Genomic DNA, 23720 nt, shown 5'->3' on the forward strand with positions numbered 1-23720 from the left:
CATATTGGCATCTTGCTTCTAGAACAATATTTTCAGAAGCGCACTACCACCACCCTCTCCCACTTCTACTGAACACCCCCTTTTTTTTTGAAGTCATCAACTTGCTACTGTTTTAATGTTGCTAGTGATCCCAGTTAGGGGTGGAGAGCTAAAATGAGCAACAAAAACAAGGGCCTTCCTTTAGAGACATAATCTGTTTAATAAATATGACTGTAAAAGCAATAAACAATAGCAATTATACATTACACTACATTGTATTTAACGAAAGGGAAAAAGAAGATGAAAAAGTACATCAAAAAAAGTAATTTTAAAATTAGAAATAGTTCCAACACTATAAGAAAACTTTTTGATTGGCTTACTATAAAAATAAGTTGGCTAATGTTGGACTTCAGTGGGGAGTATTATACAGTTGCTGCCAAAACTTTCCCATCTTTCTTAAAGCTGTAGTTGCAAAGACAATAGCAAAGCCATACAAACTGCTATGTTTCTACCTGTCTTCAGACAAACTACATAAAATAGGCAGAGGACTCTGTACTGTGATGATCTTTTAACTACTATGGGTCTAATGTTCTTACACTTGGTATCACTTTTTCTCTTTGCCAGCAAGTAGGTTGATTTGGGCTTATGCCCAATTTGTGACAGAGAAATTCAAACCCACCACCACCACCACCAAACCCCTGTCCCAGGACTCTGGGCAACGCCAACAATGCTGCTTTCTCCTGTTTTTGACTCAGGTTGCCATGCACAACGTCTACCGAACAAAACCCACTCATGTCAGGAATCAGAGTGCCTCCTAAGCGGGCTACACTGATTATGAACTGGCCTCTATTTGCCTTCATCTAACATAGTTAATTAAGTGTACATTGGTTGCTGTCTGTCTCTCCTTGCACTTCAAAACAAAATCCTGGTGCTAGATTTACCTGAGTTGGGTTGGAAATCAACAGCTGTAACGACCACGGGTTAGGCTTCAGCCAGATATCCAGTGTCTTGGGAGGACTTGTTCGAGGTACGTTAAGCCTGCTTTCCTTCTCTTCCCTTGCATAGTCTACGTGAACACGTCCTGCAGCCTCATTTCTAGTTGCAGTGTAAGATACAAGCTTATGTTATTGGTAAGACATCAAATCTTGTACAATAGTGGTCCTGTGGTGCTGGGGCTCAAAATGCATGGCAACAATCTCAGGCCAAATCCTCTTTTATTCTCCCTCGTCGGCCCAGACTGGCAGGAGTCTGCAGATCTGCAACCAAGCGGGGTTGCCAAGAAGGCCATAGGAAACTGTTCATAGACCTTTCCCTGCCCCCCATTCTATGAGCAAGGTGTCCTTCAAAAAATTGACAGGCCTTGGGGTGACTCCCAAAAGGCAGAGATCTCCTGGGACTTCCCCAGAAAAATCCAAACGTCAGCACTAAATGCAGCTGAGGGTGTTACTAGGGCTTTCTCTTAGCCAAAATTGAAGGTGTAAGGCTGATACAAAGTACAGTGTAGGTTCATGCTGGCAATAACCTCCTGCAACTGCAGTGTGGACAGGCCTCCCTGCCTGCAACGCATTCTAATTCTGTTCCATTCAAGGTTAGGAGGCAAAGAGTTATCTTCCAATGGTGCTATCAGTGGGATGCTTTGGTGTGAGTCGGCTAAAAAAGCTGTTTAAGAGCGAGCCTGGCCTTGTTGGGATCACCTACACTCGCACTCGGCCTCCTCACAGCCGTGGGGCACAGGCAGCAGCTGCAGCTAGAGGAACGAAGGGCAGAGTCCAAACAAAGACATAAACCAGACTGACCAAGAACATTTTCAGTGCCTTTAAACTCCAGTGTGATTTTCTGTGTGTCCTATGAAAGTCTGCTGGGGCGGCTAGCCCTCCCGTATCCCAAAGTGCTAAAAGAGCAGTTAAATCTAAAGCCAAGAACCCTCAATGACCCTCCCACCACCCCCCCCAGCCCTTCTCCCCCCACATCCCAGCCCACCCCTCTCCCTAAAGAAGAGACCCCCATGCATATTCTTGGCCTATATCATTATGAATTTTCTACAAATTAGAGACAGATCAGAAAAAAGAGAGTGGAGGGGTGAGGGGAAGGGCCGCAGGAGTCAACAGTGGTACCAAGTTCCTCTCCCCCCACCCCCCACTAAAATTGAACACCTGTACAATGCAGTTCCACTATGGTCTCAGTATAATGTCCACATGCACAGGCTTAAAGCTAAAAACCCTTTGTCATCTGAAGAATTAAAAAGTCCAAATGCAGTGAGCTCTCCTCTTTTTTTAGATATAGATATATATCGGTGTCCTCAATTCAACCATTTACATAGGTAGGGATTTCTTTTGTGCTCTGGGGCTCAGCAGCTGTGGAAATACTTCCTGTGGCAAAGAAAGAACAAAATAAAAGAGTCAGTAAATAACAAATGCATTTAGCCAAGGAAGATGTTTGAAGGTATCACCTTGCTGGCCTTTGGGATTCGACTGTTCCAGACTGACAGGTTCTTCCCAGAAATGTTTTCTTGTCATTCAAAACACTGAAGGTGATGTCCTGTTCTTTTGCTAATGAAGATGATTCACCCGTGTTGAACAGAAGAGGGAGAGGCCAGAGCAGAGGGGTCGAGGGAAGGAGGGGTTGAGGTCCTCAGAGGAAATGTGTAACTCATTTGCAATGATAAGGTTTTGGAGATTTCATAAATAACCTTAAGCTTTGCATTTGCAAAAGAAGAGCCTAAACCACTCACATCCAGAAAATATGTTTTTTCACTGCCAGAGTGGAAGGAAAATTAAATGATCCAGGGACATTCATTCAGATTCCTCCAAGGAAGGATCCCTGAATGTTAGTCAAAGGGGTTGAAAAAAACTAGGTTCTGAACAAGCATACAAAAGAGAAACACCCAATTACAGTCTTGCTTTGTTTTCCCAAAAGAAAGAAAACTCATTAAGAAAGAAATTGCTGATTTCCAGAAACAGATGAGGTGGTTGCATAGGAGAGCGAAAAGCCTTTGCACTTTCTATTCTGTTCACACCTAGGTCCAGACCTTTTCATTTTGTCAATGAGCTCTGATGCAGTTTCCTCATTCATCTTACTGACAGGATGGAAAAACACTCTTAGGAAGTTTGTTGGACTGATTCCTTTTGATAGAGAATTGAGTCTATGTATGCCACACATTTACCTTTTGTGCTCGCTAGTGCAGTTACAGGTGCAAACCAAGGAGTTATAAAAGGCCAATTTCTGGTTTAATACCGGGGCCGGCAGCACAGCTGAGAAACACAAATGCTGGCTATTGTAGAAAGCCAGAAATGCCATAGTTGCACCAAATGAAAACCTACACCAATATCGGCTGTCGACTGCTCTTATCCTAGAGTCTTCAAGGGATTAGTTTCCATCACCAGCAAGAGCAGTTTTGAAGATACCTTGAATACAGCTAGCAGGTGACTGACTCCTGCCACTTCAGTCTGAGTGACCTGTGAAAACATGTGTTTCCCTAACCCTGGAACGGCATGAACCATGGTCATTACATTCTTTTAGAAAGGGGGAGCTCAAAGCCCATCTATTTCTAGAAAGAGAGTTCCTGTCTTGAAATTGGGTGTTTCTCCCTTAGCATCTTATATCAATTTTGACTTGGAGGCTTCTGAGGGAAAAAGAAAGAAAAACAAATGAAAAAAAGAATTGTTAAAGTTTAGGACCCACCGCTCCGGGTCTTGGCTTGAAACCTCTTGGTGATCCACAAGCCTTTTGGAAGTCCTCTGTCCAGACTACCTTGGCTGCATTTCCTTTCCTTGGGTTCTGGACTGTGGCCTGGGGTTGCTCTGTATGGGGAACACCACATGGGAAGGTTGGTCCCCTCATGCCATCCTGTGTTCTGCTAAGCAGGGATGTCCAGGTCTGCTGATGAACAGCTGCTTAAAAGCTTTCAATAGCTACCAGATCTCTCCTTGGTGAACAGGTGAGGAGAGATCAGTATTGATTGCAGCAGGGCTTCCAGCTTAGACCTCAGTTTCATCAAGAGACTTTCTTCTTTTTCCTCCCAGGTTGTTTCACAGGCCACAATCTTAGCACATCACATTCCATCCTTTAATTGCCCTTCCCCTTGCTCCCACTCTGCAGTAGCTATGACACGAAGCCTGCATTAGCAAACACTCCCGTACAATTTAGAGACATCGTCAGGTAGGGTCTAAAGTTTGGTTAAGCTGATGAAATTGCGCAAATAAAGGATCTCAGTTACGACTATGCCTCACTCCTGTCTGAATCAGAACAGCTATAAACTTTAATTCCTCTAAAATAGGTCCATGTCCTTATTTACAGGGGTCCTGTACAGTACCTCTGGTCTGGGCCTGCAGAATTGTCACCTCACAAATGAAGTTGAGCAATGCCCGAGCAATGCTAGCTTTAGCAGAACATGTCCCCAGGCTGAAACCTCCCTGCTTCATCCCAACGCTTTTACTATAGTCAGGGTATAAGAAAACATATAAGCATAAGCAAATGTGTGACTGATCCCAGTATGCCCTCTTCAAGTCTATTCACTTTAGGTCCTACGAAAGCCTGCTTTGCAAATTTGCAACCACAGAGGCCTGTGGGAGAAATCAGCCTGAGGGCAAACCCAGCTGTGCAATGCTGAGATCCCAGGTTTTGCTCGATTTCCCTGGGAATCAGCCAGGCTAGAATTGCTGCTGGCAACAACGTCTGGCACAGCACGAAGGCCACAGCAGTCAAAACATCAATGAATATTTAGCTTTTAGATCTGACTTACCGAATCACCTGCTCACCTCCATGTTCCAGGTGAGGGTGGCCGAAGTTCTCCTGGATGTGCCTCAGGTGTGGGGATTAACCCCGCAACTACATCAGCCCCAGCAAAATAAATTAAATTGCCTTATAGCGCAAGTTAAGTGCTGGCAGGATTTTTGAGAAGGGGAGGGGATCTACGTAGAGCAACTAGGGGAAAGAAAAAGCCTAAAGTTGTTCCCCTCCCTTTCATCACTTGGCAGTGAGAGAGAGGGGAGAGTTAGCAAGGTTTCCTGTAGCAAAACTAATGCTGCAGCAGAAAGGATGGGAGGAGGAGTGTGCAGGAATATGGGAAAGGGGGAGGCTGAGAAAAGGGTTAGCCAATTATAAGTCAGAGTCTGACCAGCTGCAGGATGCTGCAAGTTATTTACCTATGGGATGGACTTCCACCTTCTCATCTACTAGTTGCTCAGGGCTCATCAGCTCACTTTGAGGGACATTAGGTATGCTTTCCCTCTGACTGACTGGACTGACCATCTCTTGATCTTTTTCATTCTGCATCTGTGCATATATATTAAGGCCAGGAATCTTCCTAAAACATTAACAGAAACCATCATTGTGGGGTACTCTGGCAGATGATGTAGCATCAGCTTTTACAAACCAAGAAACAAATCACTGCAAAAAAAGAAAACCCAGCAAAACCAAACCCAAACACCTCAGTGAAAGGCAGCAATGGGGAGAAGGAAATGGCTCAGGGAGGGTCATACCTTTTGAACTTGTAGATTACAAACACGGCTAGTCCCACAAAAACGACAGAGAGGAGCATCAGCATAGCTGAACCACTGTGACTGGGAGTGAGGTCCACCAGGGGAGCTGCAAGAGAGGGAGAGAAGGTTAGAGCTGCCCCCAGGCCTCATCCGTCCACATGTCTCCAGGGCTTCTCTCTCTAATTCAGCTGGGAAGAAACCTGGGTTCAGACCACTTGTGTTTCTCAACCTACCCCTCGATGTGAAGCCCCGTAGCTTTCTCCTTAGAGACCTCTTCTCTCTGGCCTATTAGAGGACTGCCTGAAACATACTCTCTCATATTGCAATTACCTAAGGTAGTTGCAAATGAAGTCACTTGGGTACCAAAACTAGGATTTTCTGGATGATCCTGGAGCTACCCATGGGCTAACTTGTCATGTTGACTTTCTATTTTGCTTAGAGCTAGTTTGGGTAGCTCCCAATGCACAGTGAATAATGAGCAACTGGGTCCTCACTTTTACTGAAGGAACAACGCTCACCATTTTTCCCTTCCTCCCCAACCAGAAGTCCTGTCCCCTTCACAGACACTGCCTCAGCATCAATGCCTTACCATGGCAAGCTCTTCTCACACCTCGGATATTTTCAGTTTCTTCCTTTATCCCCTTCCTACTGTTCTGAACATGTTCTACCCTCTTTCCTCTGGTGCCCTGTTCTCTCTCCCACAACTCTTCCATGCCAGAGAGTGCACAGGTTCAAGAAAAAACAAAACTAAAATCCCATATCAAACAAAAAGTCCCTCTGTGCTTCTTCTCAGTTTTGCTCACCATCTCTTCATAGCCCCTTGCAAAAGAAGGCCACACAAACAGCCAGAAGCGTGGCTTTCCCAGAAATACAAAGTAAATTGTATTACAGTCAGTTTCCATCACTCATACACACACACAAACAGAAAGACATCTAGCATTCAAAAAGGAAAACACATAGGTCCAGCAGCCTCAGCTGTTCATGCAGACGCCAGTAAAACATACTATAGACAGACATGCAGCTGTAGCTGTGCCGTCACACAGAGCTAATGCACACAGCCGAAACATCCTCACTGACAGTCTCTATCTGGCGTTGCACATGGAACGAGGTAGTAGTAGGTAGTAGGTAGTACCTTCCTCTGCAAAGCAATGGAATTTAACTTGAACTGCTGCCATACACATCCTCTTTCTCTTGCCCCTCTTCACATGTACGGAACAGACCCATCCTAAACCAGAGCCAGAAGACACAAAAAAACATGCACACACAAGCAAATACTTACTCAGGCACACACATCACACGTGCACATGTTTTCAGCTGTCACACTCAGCCTGATAAAGCCAACATTTACAAAGAGAAGTGAAAAATCTTCTCCTTCCCATATCAAGCAGGCTATCCTCAGGAAGGAGAGGCACCGGGGTGAAATGATCCATTGTTATGAATTCCTCACGCATCTCCACTCTGCCCCCTTTGCCTCTGTATTTCGTGGGTTTCTGCAGTTCTGTGGGATGACAAAGTGGCTCTCTGACCAATTCAGGCTCAGCATCACTCAATGTTCTTGTTATGATGCTGTGCTGAGAGTCTGGTAATAAACAGCTATTTAACTGCTTTGTGAGGAATATTGCATATTTCACTCTGCCTTAGAGTTGAGGTTGTTGTCTATTGGGTTGGGGACATTGGTCTGGGGTTTTTTTTTCATGAGAAGAAGGAATGAACATGATGAATGGATTGTAATCTGTTGTCCATAATCGCCATAAATTAATCCTTCCTCCAGCGTGGCCTGAACAAAAAAGACGGAGGTGTGAAATGTGCTGAGGCCAATGCCTGTCATTCTTCTGTGCTCCAGGGAATGCACATGCTCACTTCCAACACACACACACATAGAGGCTCATTTCTACAGGTTCTGCTTGAATAACCACACCAAGCTAGTTTAGATACCTGCACTTTTTTTCCCTGCAGCTCCTCTGCTGCAGAAATTACTGCTGTGCATGACCAGGCACACACACAGGGAGGAACATACATGTGCACTGAGGCATGGGACCATAAATGTAAGCATATGTATACGTATGTGGGCACTTACAAAAACACATGCTGAGCTTTGTGGTTCAGTCAACTACAGCCCATAGCTGTCCAGAGTCCAACACAGAGTCACAGTGAAAAAGTTGGGAAAGAAGGGATACCATAGACCAAAGCAGCACCTCTGGGCCATATGCATCCCCTTGGATTGTGTTTTCTAGGGAGCGCTGCCAATGCTGGCTTGTGTTCCAGGTTTCCCTGCTTTATTTTATTTATTTTTTTATAAAAGCTTGGATTTCAAAAGGACAATTCTTCTTCTTCCTCGACAGCCAAAACAATAGTTTTCAGCAGAGAAGTAAATCTCTCTTTTGGCATTTTGTAAAATTCTAAACTAATCCCAGGTTTTGATGTTATGAAATTGGGTCTTTTATTTAGACAGGGAACCTAGTCATGACCTCTGCAGCTTGATAAGGAGCCATATTCCCTTGAAGACCTCACAGCGGCTGCTCTCTGGGCTTTTTAATATCTAGTTTGGCAGTCCAGGCTCATTTTGCATTCTTAGTGAATCATATTTCTGCAAGAGACAAAATCCTGTAGTGTTCCTATAGGACACTGTGGAGCCAGGTACAGCAATCACTCACATCTCACCAGCAGCTTTGTAGAGAAGTACAAAAAAGCCTACCTTGCAGGAAAAATGAGTATTTGCATCTATTATGGACAAGAAGTACTCACTCCCGGTGTTTGTGTAAATACAAATAAAAGCGTGGCGAGCACGAAGATCATGTATTTACACAGCATGTCTGAGCCAAGCACCCTCTGCTCGAGCCTGACCTAGCAAGAAACAGGCCAGCACACGCTCAGAGGCCAGACTGTTATGCAGCATGGCAGTATGCCACACTGATAGACCCTGCCTTTTCGTTCATTCAGGGCAGCAGACACGGTTTAGTAGCCCAGAAAAGTGCTACAGTACCTACACTAACTACCTGGCTTTGGGACTGGAGCTACCCAGCTTTTAGCCAGTTCTGAGCACGGATGGAGCAGCTGGGGACCCTGTGCACTCCTTCATGCAGCGATGCCCAGAATTCCTCTCCAAGAAGCTGCAGGAGGCTCCTACATACAGCACAAAACTGGGATCCAGATTAATCTTGTATTAAAGGCAGGGCTGGATATGTGATTTTCAGTGTCATCTGTTTCCACTACATGAAATCAGGAATGTCCCTTCAGCAGCAAGAGGTAAAGATGAGCCTTTCCCAGGAATATCTAATATGATTCTTTCTAACTATAATTTTTTAGAAAGGGCCTACGGTATATTCAGGGCTGGAGTAGTCATGTCTAAATATTCATTTGGGATTTGATCTTGACTTTAATGAACACTGACCAAAATGGAAAACAGCCATGTGCATTGGCAGAGTAAATGCCCAGAAACAAATATAAAAAATGATGAGCAAATGCAGGTAACTCATGTTTGAAGCTCACATTAAGATGCTTTCAGATGTGTTTCTTTTAAGAGCTGGGCACTAAGCATTCATTTTCTGAAAGTACATATAGTATCACCGGTCACTGTTGAAAATTCAGGCTAAGGATTGCTTCTCTGGTAACAACTATTATGTAAAACGTATATGAATTTAAAACTTAAATGTAAAGTCACGCAATTCTTCTGTGTCATATGTCTATTACATATCTTTTTACAATCTACAGGAGAAAAAAAAAATCAAACAAACTGACTTCTCAAGCTGTTGTGTTTTTTTTTCTTTAGAGATTACTCAGCTGTGCTGCATCTCTGCTTTTTTACGCTTTTGGTTCTAACGTGTAAAAGTAAGCAGCTGATCATCTGTTCCACAGCTAGTGGAAAGCAGAAACCTGGAGCAAATAGTCCCAGGGCAGATATTATAGCCAATTCTGCTTAGGAAAAACGAAATATTGCAAACACCAAGGCTTTCTCCTGGGGGGATTTAAATGCAGTCACATTACACCCTTTCTTAACAGTCTCTTTTTCCTTCCCTTTATGGACAAGGCAGCACATGGACTGACACCAGCTTGGGCAGGCCTGTTCATACATAAAAAGCTTTTTGGAGAGCAGCTTGCTGGTACAAGTGAACTGAGGCTTTTAGTTTGTTAGTTAGCAAAAGAAGCTGATACCAACTGACCAGAATTATCAGCAACTCTTGGAGAAAAGGAATTCCTGAGAAACCTGAGCACAGATCTTTTTGTCCCACCTCTTGTAATAGTTAAATAGGGCCTGTGCTGTGAAATGAGGGTTTAGCATACAGAATAGACAGAGACGCATGTAATTAAATATCAGGACTTTGGAGATGGCTCACTTTAAAAAAGGATTAGTTAAAGTCCAAACTGCCTAGTCTTATGTTTATGCATATGTAAATTGATTCTAGTCTTTCAGACTGCTGAACAACTTCTGAACTGTGCTTAGTTGCTTTGAATGTTCATTCACTCTAGAATATCTGAATATATCCAAGGCTAGCTGGTAATCTTTGCACCGTGTGATCCAGGCTGAATATGCCAGGATGCTGCTCAGCTGTTGAATATTTCAGAGAAAGCCAAGAAGTACACATTTCTGCTGCTACTTTTACTGCATTTCCAACAACAACAGCAAATTCTTGCACAAAAGTAAACAAAAGGATTAGCTGTAAATGCAAAAGCCACTGTATCTTTTTAGCATGATAAAGAAAGGGGAGGTGGAGCAGGCATTTTAACGTCTGCCCATACACTGAGTTGTTATTGTGACACAAAAATAATAAATGTTTAAAATACAGCTGTTAGCACACTACTACCAACAAGGAATATATTACTTGCTGTGCTACAGAGCAACAGGGAGGGTGTACACAGAAAGAGGATACTGACCTGCTGTTAAATGGGCAGCGTGGACAAGGATTCGAACCCCTGGCTTCAACTCAAAATGGACCAGGTTTTGGTTCAGTTTCTGGATCAGCGTTTCTGAAATCTGGAAAAAAGGAGAAAATAAGAAACACATTTGTTTCTTGATCATTGGTTTAGATTGCCAATAGGTGGGTAGGAAATGGAGCTGCACACAAAGCAAAGATTTTGCTGAGGCACCAGACTTTCCGAGCACAATTTCCTATCACCTTACAAAGAGGGAGTTTGTGAAAGCTGAACACATCTGCCAGTACTATGTCCAGAGTGGTTTGTATACAGTTAGCAATGACCGATAGCAACAAGTTGCCCTGTCACACCTCTGCAGGAGCAGCCCAGCAGCAAAGGGGAATTGAGCCCCAAAGGAACGTTACACTCACATGTGTGTCTGCAGGACCAGCCAGCAACAGTACATCAGTGAACTCCATTTACTATTCAAGCAGAGAAGCATTTCAATTGCTAACACTCATTTGCTCATAACAAATAACTTTTTGCTAGCTGAGTGGCCAGCTCCATGATCTTAGAGCATGTTTATAACGTGATATACTTGAATCAAAATGAATAGTTTAAGTCCTTATCCCAGCTTGCACTTCAATTTCAAGTCCTAAAACCAAATTTCATTTCATCCAGCTCTGAGTTTCAAGCCAGCTACTCCCTAATCCTTAAGTATGTACCAGAACCAGCTCAAATCTGAAAGAGTTTACTGACTACAGAGTGTGGCTTAAACAAATTGCATGTTCCATCTATTCTTCTGGGTTACACAGAGAGACCTTACTCTTATATGCTTTCTTTCATGGGAGACATTCCACAGAGCTTTTAGATCACTAGATTATCTTGCCACAACTCTGATGACAACAACAGAGCTCTAGCAGAAGTGAAGCAAGCTATTCCTCCTTAAAGGCCACAACAGAAAAGATGAGCATTTGTTTAGATAAGACCCCATGAAATCTCTATTTCTACAGTGAAGAAGCCAAGCTTTGGTCCAATCTGTTGGTAAACATTCCTTTTTTTAAGTCAGTTTGTCACAATATGCACAGAGCCACTTTCTCCATATCACTGTTAATTATATCCAAGAAGTTTCAGGCAAGTTGCCATTAAAAGCAAAAAATCCAAATAGATTAATCAAGGAATGGAAGCCTATGGACATGGTGTTGATAGTTCGTCGTGTGCCTTTTGCATGTTCATTTGCTAGATGTTTCATGTATTTCACATTTTCTTACAACAGTGAGCAATTTTCCAATGGAACATAGCCGCTGTTCTGCATGCTGGTTTATTAGGGAGAGGTGGTTGGAAAACTGCAAAAAACCACCCCCACCCCATAACCCTTAATATGCAGTTGCCAAGAACGTTGTGTTTTTATGGCCATACCAAGATCCAGAGGAACCATATTCTAGTGCTCACCATTTAATTTAATTTGTTTTAAATAAATCCTTATTCCTTCTTGAAGATTAATGAAAAATTGTCAGAAAAAAGAACATTCCAATAATTTTTACACCATCTTTTTCATGTTCTTCATTTTTGTCTGGTTGAGTTATTTCAGTAAATGCTACCCAGATATGATTAGATGTTCCTCAGCTATCATTCATCACGGTATGAGATTTATCTGCCTCTTTTTTTTTTTTTTTTAACATTCTTAATGGTTCTTTCAATACTCTTGGCTTATACACTTCATTTCTGGCTGCTGATCACTTGAATAGGTGCCTTTGATCCAATATCAATTTGGCAATAACTCTTACAGGCATTTTATTTATATTTTTTAATATATCTCTTCAAAGTTTACAATTTTTTCATGGGTGCCAGAATGAGCAGTGAATATATTTCTTTCAATAGCAAGGAAAATTACCACCTGCTTACAAAGAGCCATCTGCTGAGCTCAGAGCACCAGGGATGGTGAAACAAAGATGTGCAGTACATGAAGAAAGCCTGGGAAGCAAATTATATCCCTCTTTAAGAATTTAAGCATATTAATAACCAAGATTGACGACTATAAAGAGTGCTTCATCTCTAAAACTGGAGCAACAGATGCAGATCGATATGCTGTAAACCAGGTACATTAATGGGAATAACAGGAAAAATATCATCCTGGCCATTTCCAGTCCCAAACATGACCTAACAGCTCTCCTCCATACCCCTGCGGGAATTACCTTTCTTTGCACTCTGAGATTCTGATGCTGCTGGGGCAGCTGAGCCTATGAAAAAAAAGCAACCACAAGACAGTAAATGGAAGAAAAGAGCCAACCACATTGTGTCATTCCTCTTCAACACATTGTGACAGCTGCACAAAATGGTCAGGGAGACAGTAGGGGTAAAAACCATACATGATGCCTTCTACACCAAAAGAGGCTTAATGTGATATATGACTCAGAATGCAGCTAGCAAATGGTGCTGTCTAGTATTGGAGAATGGTTTCATCAAGGATTTGGGCAAGAAATGGAAGAATAGAAGAACCTTGAGAAAGTCAGCCTAAGAAGGGATCAGAGACTTTGTTGGGCACCAGTGACATGAAGGAACACTGAGATCTGACCTGGCCTGCCTGAGGCCTCTTGCGGTGCAGAGTGAAGAGGGAAAAACAACAGCACCAGCAGGGACATTAAAGCTGAGAGCTGTCGTGGCAGCCTCCTAGGAGGCAAGCTGAGCGTGTGAGAGAAAGCTCAACCAATATTCTTGTCTGGCAAGCCGATGAAAAGGAATAATAGGAAGGGGAGAGGCAGTAAGAGTGAAGTAGTAAGAAAAAGGAAGAAAGGCAGAGAGAAACAGTCACAACTGAAGTTTTTTATTACTGTATTGCATTGCTACCTAATCGTGAATGAGGACCTCATTGTACTACATCCTGTACAAATGGAACTCAGAATAAAATGATTTCTGCTTGAAACTACCAGTATCTCAGCAGAAGCTTGAAATAGCCGTCACTGTTCCAGGACTATATGCAAAGTGTCAAAACAGGCAGCAACTGCTCATGCTGCTCATAGTATACAGCATATTTCCTTGGCTCAATTAATTATATGCTCTCCCAGTGGCTTTCTGGGTGCAGCTTTTTTTGCCTGGGTCTTTATGGAATCTGAACAAGTCAAAAAATGAATGACAGCCTGAGACCTTCAAAAGCGCGAGAAGTTCTTGTGAGAATCAGACATCTGCCTTCCTCAGGGAGCTCTGGAGATTCCTGACACACACTTCTGAGGGAAGCACAGATGTATTCAGATATGTTTTTAAAATGTTTGCTTGCTTGGTACAATGTTTTCACTTCTCTTTATGCGGAAAGTCAGATTCTCTTTGAAATAGACATATAGACAGTATAGAAAGAGGGATAAAAATGCATTTCTGTACTTCTAAAAAATATCTGAAATAGAAACCACACACAATGGTTTACAAATGTCAGTATTTGAGGTCAACGAGCAGGTTACACACAGCTAAAGGGCTAAATTCGCATGGGGATTGGACACTGCTCTCCAAAGTTGGACCTGACAATGCTTCTGGTCCTCACATGGTCCCACGAGGATCTGTGAACTGCAGATCACTCAGGACACTCACTTTGAGATTGGAGAAGTGGCTCTTCCGCCTTTCTTATTCTATCAAGTCTATTCCTAGCTCAGTGGATCACAGATTATCAGACTTTAATCTAGGAGTGGTTCTGACTCACATAATTTGTTTACAACTTTATTAAAGTGTCTCTGAAGTAAATCTCCACACAAAGGCTGATCTCAGTCACCGAGGTAATGAAAAGGTTTCAATGGGAAACATTTTGGGTCTTGTGCATCCCTTTATTTCTGCATTCAAAGTGGTACCATGGATGCATTTTTGTTTAAAAGCAGTTAAGGAAAAATCAAAGTACATTGGCCTGTTTGAAAAAGAGCCATGCAACTCCAGTTGAACAGATAGACCTCCAGCTGGGGAACAGGTTGGCCTCAGGCCTATGCTTGTTCCTGTCTCACTCCTGGAGATGCAATGAACTCAGCTGAAGACAAAACTTCTTAGAACAGCAACCTCCTAATTTATAGTCTTCAAGAGTCTCCCTTGTGAAAATAATTAGCTTTCAGAATTAGTTTTGGTCCTTAACTGAGCCTCATTGACTTTATCTGCTTCATTTGCAGAATTAAGCATGATGTGCAAAAATAATTCAGTAATAGAAACCATTCTTCATGTATCATTTTTCATCAAAGGACACATAATGAATAATAATAACAGACAATTTGTGAAGGAAAAAAAGATATTCCAATTTAAAAATGGAACAAAACAAAAATTAATTTGGCTTCTCTTAGCATTTTGTCAGAATTAGGACTGTGAAAGAACCATGTGCACCAAGAAACAGAATTATCACTCAGAAGGGCATTTTCCCATACCTTTATTGAATTTTGAAACCTCTGGTGTAAATTGTTTTAGGCTAATTGAATGTGATTCAACTATGCCAGTATGTACTAGCTAAGAATCTAGATAATTTTATAGATACTTTGTAAGGATCTCAACTAATGAGTGCTGCACTTCTATTCAATTCGTTGAGTAAATCAGTATACAACTAAGGAAAGAATTATGCACATTGGTTGGTAGGAAGCAACTTGAACCAGCATTACAAACGTGAATCAGGAGTCAAGGCAAATGTAGATTACTTTAAACTGTGCCACTCGCCATGCACAACCTTGGTTACTTCGCATGAGGCATCTAAAGTTTGCTTGCCTTAGCACTGAAAAGAGCATAATCACTGACTTACAGGGTCCAGCAGGATTTTCTTGAGATCTTTTAATGAAAGATACTAAATTCAAGCTGCCATTAGTATCCAGAGATACTGTGAGAGCACAAGGTGGAGGACTTTCCTGTGGTTACTGTGGGACAAGAACTGACCAGCAGATATGGACCCAGAGAGAACCTGGACATAAAAGCCATGATGCGCTTTAGATGAGCAAAGGCGACCAGAGGGAGTCTTGAGAATCAAGGGCTGCTCTGTACACTGAGCAAAAGATGAGAAGGTGAGAGGTCTGATAGTCACATGGCAGGAGTTAACTCAAAGACATTAAGACAAGGTATGTACACAGCCTCTTCTACAGCACACAAGCAGCTGATCAAGAAAAGCTGGCTAAGGAAAAAAGCCCTTGGTACAGGGTCTTCTGGCTCATATTATTCCATACTCTCCCCACCTGCCTTTACTTCTCAAATACTGACCCAAGCTTCGCTAAGCACCCAGTGGAAGACTTGGTCTGCATACAAAGGTACAGATGTTAAAAAAAATCTCTCCTAGTAAACACTAAGATGATTTACCCCTTTTTCTGGAACTTAATATCCAGGATTGACTGGCACCATTTTCTGTAAGATTTGAAGGTGTTCACTGTCATGGTCTTGTTGCTAAAATATTTTGTTGACAGGCACAGGTGAAATACATCAGAGGAAAGAAAAGTAGTGAAAGTAAATATGCTGAAACACTAAAGCTTAGGAGGGTGGGTGAAAAAAAATATTAAAACAGATAGAAACTCCATCGGCTACAAAGAAGCAGAACTAAAACTAAATCTGCTTTAAGGAAAGAATCCTAAGACATATACACATACAGGCTTCCTGAATGCCACTCTCCATAGTGTTAAATTCGCCAGAGGTATCTCATCTCCTCAGTTCATCACTGCCCATTTGATATTCAGTCATTCATGTCATTTCCCATCTCTTTGGCTGGATACAGATACAGGCCACAGTTGCAGCATGTTGAGCACAGCTGGCTACCAGCCAGCTCGTGTTGCCATTTGCCAAAGACTCTATCATGCTTGCTACATTGCTGATAGCTCTTTTCAGAGAAAAGATTAATGGCCTCAAATATCATTAACTAGTTGCTCCTATACCTATTTTGCATTCTGCTTTTATGGCTCTTTTGAACAGGCCAGGTAAAAGCATGAAAATGGAAAACTAAAGGGAAACCCATGAAAACACTGAAAACTTTACTTGATATGAAAACCTTACTTTAAATTCTCATGTATCTTCTGCTTACATCTCATTTGACTAACAGGAGACACATTTGCTGTTTGACAAAAAGCCTCCACTAGCAAACAACGTGGAGAGAAGATAATTTGTGAAATGCATAAATAAAAAGATAACCCTTCAGAATCTTTCTATAGAGTTAAACTCTACACTGAAATAAATTGAGTAATCATATCTGTGTATTTGTACCACTGCCCTCTACTGAATTTTAAGTAGAATATCCTCCTACTGCACATTCATTCTGAATTGGATTAGTGCTAAAAATTACTCAAAAATTACTTGAAATGCTACTAATTAGAGGGTTGCCCTTCACTGAAGAGAAAGAATTTGGTGCTTTTGAAGCTGCAGAGCTGAATTCTGTAATCATCACATTCACCGAGCCTGTCCATAAAGATGGTGTAACAACTGCATGCCAACCCAAGTGGCCAATAGCAATTCTGGGTGGCTGTTTTTCCAAGATTTGGGATATTTTAGTGGTGTTGCAGTGACAACATGCAAATTAAACAGCAGTGTTTTACAACTGCCAATTATTTCTACATTTTTAAGCAGGTTGGTAGTCTGTCCTTAGTTACTGTGAAAATAAACAGGGGAACCAAGTGACCCAATTTAAAAAAAAAAAAAAAAAAAAGGGCAAAGCACAACATTCTGGTCATAAATACAAGATTTTTTTGAATATGCAAAATATTTTGGGATTCTGCATGATGAAAAGGCTTTTGATTTTTATGAAGCTGTGAAAAATAAGTTTACAATGACTACAGAAAGTGGAGTGGATCAAGCAGTCTGAGGTCCTCAGAAATTCTGTATTTATGTATTAGGTGGAATTGTCCCATGCTGCACATTGAGAAAACTTCCCCAACCTCATACGTAGCGGGTTTTTTTCAGCTGTCGAGCAGTTAAACTTTTTAAAAGGTACTTTAGTCTCCAATGGGAAATATCAGGAATGCAGAGTTCACATTTCTAAATGTAATCTGCAAACAGATATGACAATGATTGGTACTGTGTGTACACAAAAAAAAAATTATTTGGTGCACTTGAATGACAGTGGTACATCAGCTTAAGGAGAAAACGACATCTACCATCTAACCACAGTCTCAACAAGAGCATAAGACGCAAATGTGCCACCCTAATGGAAAACTGCATGGAAAGGTATATTTATCAAGTGTGATGCAGCACCTAGGACAACTTCCACAGTCCCACTATTACTGTACCAAACAATCCATGGCTTACTGTGTTTAGACTCATAAAATATGAGTGGCACTGAGTAGTATTATAGACTTTGACAAATGGGAAACTAAGACCTAGATTTTCAAGGGACCATGGACATTTAGCTGCCTCTGAAGTCAATGAGAATTATGTACTTAGGGACCACAGAGCGGCTGGACAGCGAGACTTAAAGGTGTGCTTAAAAAGCCAAATGAGTATGTACCAGATAAAAACAGACCAGCTTAATCTGCCTCAATGGGAAACAGTAAGAAAGTAAGACCCCCATGGTCATTAGATATGCATCAGATTTACTGGTAAATGTGAAAGTCCATGAAACCACATTTACCCTTCATTGTTACCCATGACAGAATAATGGTCTAGCTCACGTGATGAAATACAGCTCAGTTAAGCAAGTTGCCCCAAAACCTCACAGTGCTCTGTGATAAACATGGCCTGCAGCAACTTCAGGAGTTTCATGTGGGGAGATGTGGTTTGAATTCCCTCTTCAGCTACTGTTTCTATCACCTTTCCCTGCCTCCCACTCCATCAGCTGTCCTTAGCCTTGCTTGTCCTAGCTAACAAAAGTTAGCATGCACCACCCGCATGATTTACATGGCTTCTCCCTTTCAAACCCAGGTCGGATGAGGAGAACATCAGGACCACAGAGTGTCCATCGCCTCTGTTCTGGTACCTGGCATGTGAATATGGTAGATTCAGGGCTGTATCACCACGTCCATGTAATATGACCGCAAGTATACATGCCGACTTTAGGAGGCTCTAATAGGAGGGGAAGAGAAGGAAGGAGCTATAGCACACTTCATTCTCCTGGTAAATCTGTGCCTACAGTGTGTGTGGTGGGGTTTGTGCCCTTCTGTGTTATTTCACTCAGTTTCATCAACTTTTGATTTTGAGAATGAGTTAGGATATCCCTCCCTTGGGTACTGAAACAAGGGCTTTTTCAGAATAAAAACATTAATTTCTGTAACTCCTTTCCACCTGATCTATTCTGACTGCAAGTTTTCCAGGGACAGAAACTATTTTCACTGTGTCTCTGGACAGGCTTACCACGAGTCTCAGGTTTGGAGAGTAGCTTCCATGTGTGATATGACACCATGAAAAAAGGAACCTATATAGTTAAGTGCTTCCTTTAGAAACCTTATTCCATTGCAGTGTTTGTGAAAACTATTTCCATTTTGTTCCTGTACACTCTGAAGTTTCTCTTCCAAATTAGAAAAATCATCCAGAACTATAACTCCCTTGGGTGTGCACCTGCAAACACACAAATTCACACACATGCTTTTGAATAGCTTGTTGCTTGCTTATGAACACAAAATAGATTTCTGTTCCTACCAGAAAAGAAGACTATACAAAGTACCTAAGAAGCAACTTAAGCTGTCGTCAGCAAAACCATCTGCTCCCAGTACTCATCCCAGTGACTTCAGGTACAGGGAGAAGCTGTTGAATGGCCTCTGAAACACTTTGGGAAAGGGATAGTGAAGGATCACAGGCCAAATGGATGACAAAACAGGAAGAGTATCAGAATACGCTTCAGAGCTGAGGGCAGAGACACCTTTTGGGGACCTCCTTGGGCAGTTGCCACTGAAAACAATGCCATTTTCTACTGGAGTAACCAGGAAGGGGAATGCAGTACCTGCAGGCTAGTAAGAAAAATATTCTGATCATCCTGATGAGAGCAGGGGAGATACTTCTCCACAGGAAACGGCTGGCTGCAAATGGCAAATAGTTTCTCTCTCTTCAAAGGTTACCATTTGGACCCTGCAGGATGCCAGGGAAGTTGCTGGAGTCCTACTGAAAATGACATTTCTTCTTGTCCATAAAAAGGGTCATGAGCGTGCTGTCAGGGCTTCCTTTCTCCACAGCCACAGAGACTCCGTTTTAACAGGGGACGAAAAGAAAGGGACAAAGAGAGGGAGTAACTGGCAAAATACAATAAGCTGCTGAGTGCCAGAGGGGAGCTGGGTCAGATGTAAATTTGAAAGTTTATGGACTGGCTTCTTTGCCAATTTGTGATGGAGGAAAGGAGAAGGGGGATGAAGGAGAAAAGGGAGGAAAGGTTTTGCAGAGCAGTAAATCTCCATCTTTTTTGTTTATTACATGGGTGGTGAAAATTGCCGAGGAAAATAATTTGTCAAAAAAAGATGATGGCTAAGGATGCTGAGCAAGGGAAAGCTTAAGAATATGGGTGACCTGGTGGTTTGAGGCCCACAGCTAAGTTAACAAGGCTTTAGACCACTGCAAGAGGCAATTGCAACAGCCACTAATAGGTCAGGCAGATGAAAAGGCTATTAGAAAACAAGAATACAAAAAGGGAAAGATACTGTTGATATATGTGCTGATGGGAAGACTTCACTCATTCACAAATTGAGGGACAAATCCAAAGAGAAATGCTAAAACCCTTGTGCCATCCAGTGAGTAGCAGGCATCCCGTAATGCTGAGAATTTCACCACAGCGCTGGGGCTGATATTTGTGAGCTGGTGACACCCTCTACCCCAATGGTCATATAGCCCATACCAACATGAGGTATGTCTGCTTGAGCCACGGACATACTATATGGAGAGGCAGAGGTACAGCAGTGCTTCACTCAGGGCTAGTTATCTTTGCTCCTGGAATCTGAGGTAATAAGCTGAGAGATATTTCAGGATTTTTGCCCAGCACAGTGTTTTATCTTTTAGTCACAGTATGCTAGGCCCAACTGGTGGGCAGGACCTTTTGGGTCTGCAGGAAGATACAGTCCTCCAGTTGTCATAACCTGCTTCAGCCTTGCACAGAGAAAACAATCCAGAGTGGTTGAACCCCAGTGCCAGCACCATGAAGAGGGCAGGCAGATAATCCAACCCCATCCCTGTGCCTTAAAGTAACAAAGTTCTGATCTGCCCAGGTCTACCATTCAGCTCTGTCCTCCAGTGCTTTCTAGACTCTTGACAGCCTCATAAACTTTGCCTTATGAGGCTACTCCAGTTCATGTTGGCAAGAATCATCCCCTAAATCCTTCCTGCTTTCTTCCTACTTCCATGAAATAGAACAGAACTTCTAAGGGATTTATGACAATTTAACATTACTGAGGGAACCTAAATGGGAGTCTCCACTCCTAAATACAGCTCCAAAGCCTGTTTCCAGTGTTTGGGAGAAAAAAAGAAAAAAAAAAACCAACACCACCAAAAAACCCCAACAGAAAAACCCAAAGAGTATGTAGCATGTACCACAGTCGTCCTTTAGACCCCAGTGAATCAGATGCATTTGTACCACAATTATTTGTTCTAACTTGCCTTGGAAATCCCATATATATACACATAAATGCATAAACATACACTTTTACAAGTAATGGACACAATACCTGCTCTAGGTCTGCTGCTGTTCTTTTATTTTCTCCTGTGGCATCTTGATATGGTAAAATGAAGAGTTCAGCAGATGTGGGCAGACTGGGGAGCACTGCGACCAGAATATGCTTGCTTGAAATACCTGTTGCCTGATACATAGACAAATAATGCACAGATAAACAGTGGGGATGGCACTGAATGCTGAGAGCTTCTTGGCTAAGGCATCACAGTACCTCTACAAACGATGTAGGGTGTATCTGGTACAACAGGGAGAATCTTGTTAAAATCCACTGCAGGTAAAAAGTCAGGGATTAGTAATTTCCTGATCTAAGCTATTTTACCATGTTCTCCAGTAAAATATGCAGGGTCCTAAGGCAACAGTGATAATCAGACATGCTAAAAGGAGCTCCTAAATAATAGTTGCATAAGGTATGATTTGCTTTGTCTAAATTTAGCTATTTTAAAGTTACCTGACTATCCCAAGTTAATCCCTGAGGTTCTTCATTTAGTCAATGGTAAGAAGCTGCATGTTAAAGGGCAAGGTATGTGGGCAGAATTGCACTCTAGAGGTGTGATTAGCCAAAATATCTTAAAAGCCTTGTGGAAACTCGGGGAGAGAGAAGATGATGAATCAAGTTTGAATCCCAAAAGCCAAACAAATTCTTATAGTTCACATCCTGGGTCAATTCCACAAGTTAATGAGGACCTTTTTTTTTTTTTTCCCTTTAGGTGTTAAAGATTGTATTAGTCTGCAAATTTTTATTTTTTTGTCTTGTTGGCTGAAAATCTTAAGCAACCAGTTAAAACTCAAATCTCCCTTCAACAAAGTTAGCCAAAATTCAGAAAAAAGTACCCCACAGACATCACTACCAGGGTCATCTCTGGTCATGGGTTTCAGCTGCTGTTACCATGACATTACACAATCAGATTGCGGAGTTATTCTCCAGAAAAGGAGCTAGTTTGACCTTCAGGAAGTTTTGTGAGCCAAAAGAAGGAGAACCATAGTTTGCTGAATCTTCTTCCATTGCCTCTTTGTCTTGTGGATTATCCAGCAAATGCATTTAAATCTCAAGGTTTTGATTTAAACCTTAAGTTTCAAAGTGCTGAATTTAGTAGGTCACCTTTAAAGGAAAAACAAAAATGCCCTCAGATATAAGGACAGACCACTGCAGCTGGATGCAGCACAGAGATTCCCCTGCAGTCAGGACTTGCAACCCTCTCAGACATTAACTGGACCTAAACCTCATGAATTCTTCTCCCTAGTAGCTCAGGAGCAAAGACTTTGAGCAGCTGCTCATTGAAGGAAATGACGGATGGAGGACAAGGACTCAGTGAAACTGATTACAAATCACCATTACCTGAGCTAATTCTGTGGCTATCCCATGCATGACTGCTGACAGTCCAGGGAATGCCCTGTGGAGCTATGAAAAGGGAACCCTTCCCCTCCACTGCACACCAAGGAAAAGCACGTGGGTTTGTTGCTGTTGGGTTTTTTTAAAGTCGGTTTAGAGAAAACCCTATAACAATATAAAGGTCTCATATATTCTTTCCAAGTATTCTCTGATACTTGCATTACTTGTGCTTGCTTAACAGGTTGTTCTAAGATGTCAAGAAAAAGACACAGTATTACCAGTTAATGGAAAGTCTTCATTTTCAGAGGCTGGGAATGATTTTTTTGTCTGGAAGCTTTTGGCTGATCAACTCAGTTCATTCTTGTCTTCTTCATCAAAAGTGGGAGACAGGACTCAGAAAATCAATGATGTGAGCAAATAATTATGTTCATAATACAAAATAGGATACTTTGTGATAATATGAAATTATCCTTACTTAGAGAGAAGATCAGATTTTAGTAGAGAACTATAATTTCTTATGTAGAATTTTTATCCAAGTCTATGGTACTCTGTAATAAGAATGTAATACTTTAATAAAAGTTCATAAAAATTCTATAGCACAGCTATAATTTCCTATTGAATTATTTAGTTATTCAACTCATTTTTACACAGTTTACTTAATTGCTGTAGAAATCTATTGGTTTTATCTTTAATTTTTACAGGAATTTCTCACAAAGGCTTGGTTAAGGTGAATTATTTAGCTATATAAAGAGGGATAATTAGCTATCAATTTTTTTTTTTTTTTTTTACTCAAACAACAAAAAGACTCTTTGTGTTTTCAATGTTCTGCTTTTGGAATGTAGCCTTGGTACTGTAGTTTTATAATCCTTCTTTTTATGGCTTGATTTTGTTTTATTGAGTTGTTTATATTCTGAAAATTCATCCTGAAGATAAATGGATCCTTGAATACTTGAGTAAGTCAGAAGAACAAGCTCCAGAAAAATGTACTTTTTTTTTTCCTTTTCTCCTCTCCTCCTGTCTTTTGAGGAAATTGAAGAAAAAAAATCTCAGAAACAATCCAGACAAGTTTGTGTGCACCTAATTAGAGTACAGTGTCTTTCAAGTCTTTTTGCACGCATGATGCCACGAATGAACGTATAAGCTTGCTAATAACATTTACAAACCTTGAATCCTTTCAAAATCTGAGTATCTTTACTTACAAAAAAAAAAAGCAGAAACCCTGTTTCAAACAGTTCCTTTCACTATTTTCCCTTGAGCTGCAAAATCCCAGCTGTCTCTTCTAACTTTTCTTAGCCTCTCAGTTTGAAATCCAAATCTTCAGCCACACAAGAATATTTTTATGACATTCTGTTCCACAGTTAAAGAAGGAACTTCAGAGCTTCTCCATAGCGTTGATGGGAAAAATAGCATCCAATCCTGACCCATGATCCTCACGCTATGTGAAAGACAAAGCACTTACTGCGGTGCTCTTTTTCTCTAGTAAAAATTCTTTTCTTTTTGGTGTCCTAAGTTTCCT

General features: G+C 41.5%; 1 protein-coding gene across 4 annotated transcripts in view; it reads right to left on the reverse strand.

Moving 5' to 3' along the window:
• Positions 1–1960: 1960 nt before the first annotated feature.
• SORCS1 (sortilin related VPS10 domain containing receptor 1) overlaps positions 1961–23720 on the reverse strand; it is a 308841-nt gene continuing 287081 nt past the window's right edge. Inside the window, exons 23-28 of one of the 4 annotated variants that reach the window (XM_069796928.1) lie at positions 20870–21001; positions 10332–10431; positions 5460–5565; positions 5124–5284; positions 3661–3779; positions 1961–2348 (exon numbers count right to left, since the gene is read on the reverse strand). In XM_069796928.1, coding sequence (XP_069653029.1) covers positions 2292–2348; positions 3661–3779; positions 5124–5284; positions 5460–5565; positions 10332–10431; positions 20870–21001 — 675 coding nt within the window. In that variant the 3' untranslated portion in view covers positions 1961–2291. The remainder of the gene's footprint in view (positions 2349–3660; positions 3780–5123; positions 5285–5459; positions 5566–10331; positions 10432–20869; positions 21002–23720) is intronic. The other 3 variants (XM_069796930.1, XM_069796929.1, XM_069796931.1) reach the window with 3 other exon arrangements.

Source organism: Haliaeetus albicilla, chromosome 11 (assembly GCF_947461875.1).
Source record: "Haliaeetus albicilla chromosome 11, bHalAlb1.1, whole genome shotgun sequence".
In the NCBI taxonomy this organism is placed as follows: Eukaryota; Metazoa; Chordata; class Aves; order Accipitriformes; family Accipitridae; genus Haliaeetus; species Haliaeetus albicilla.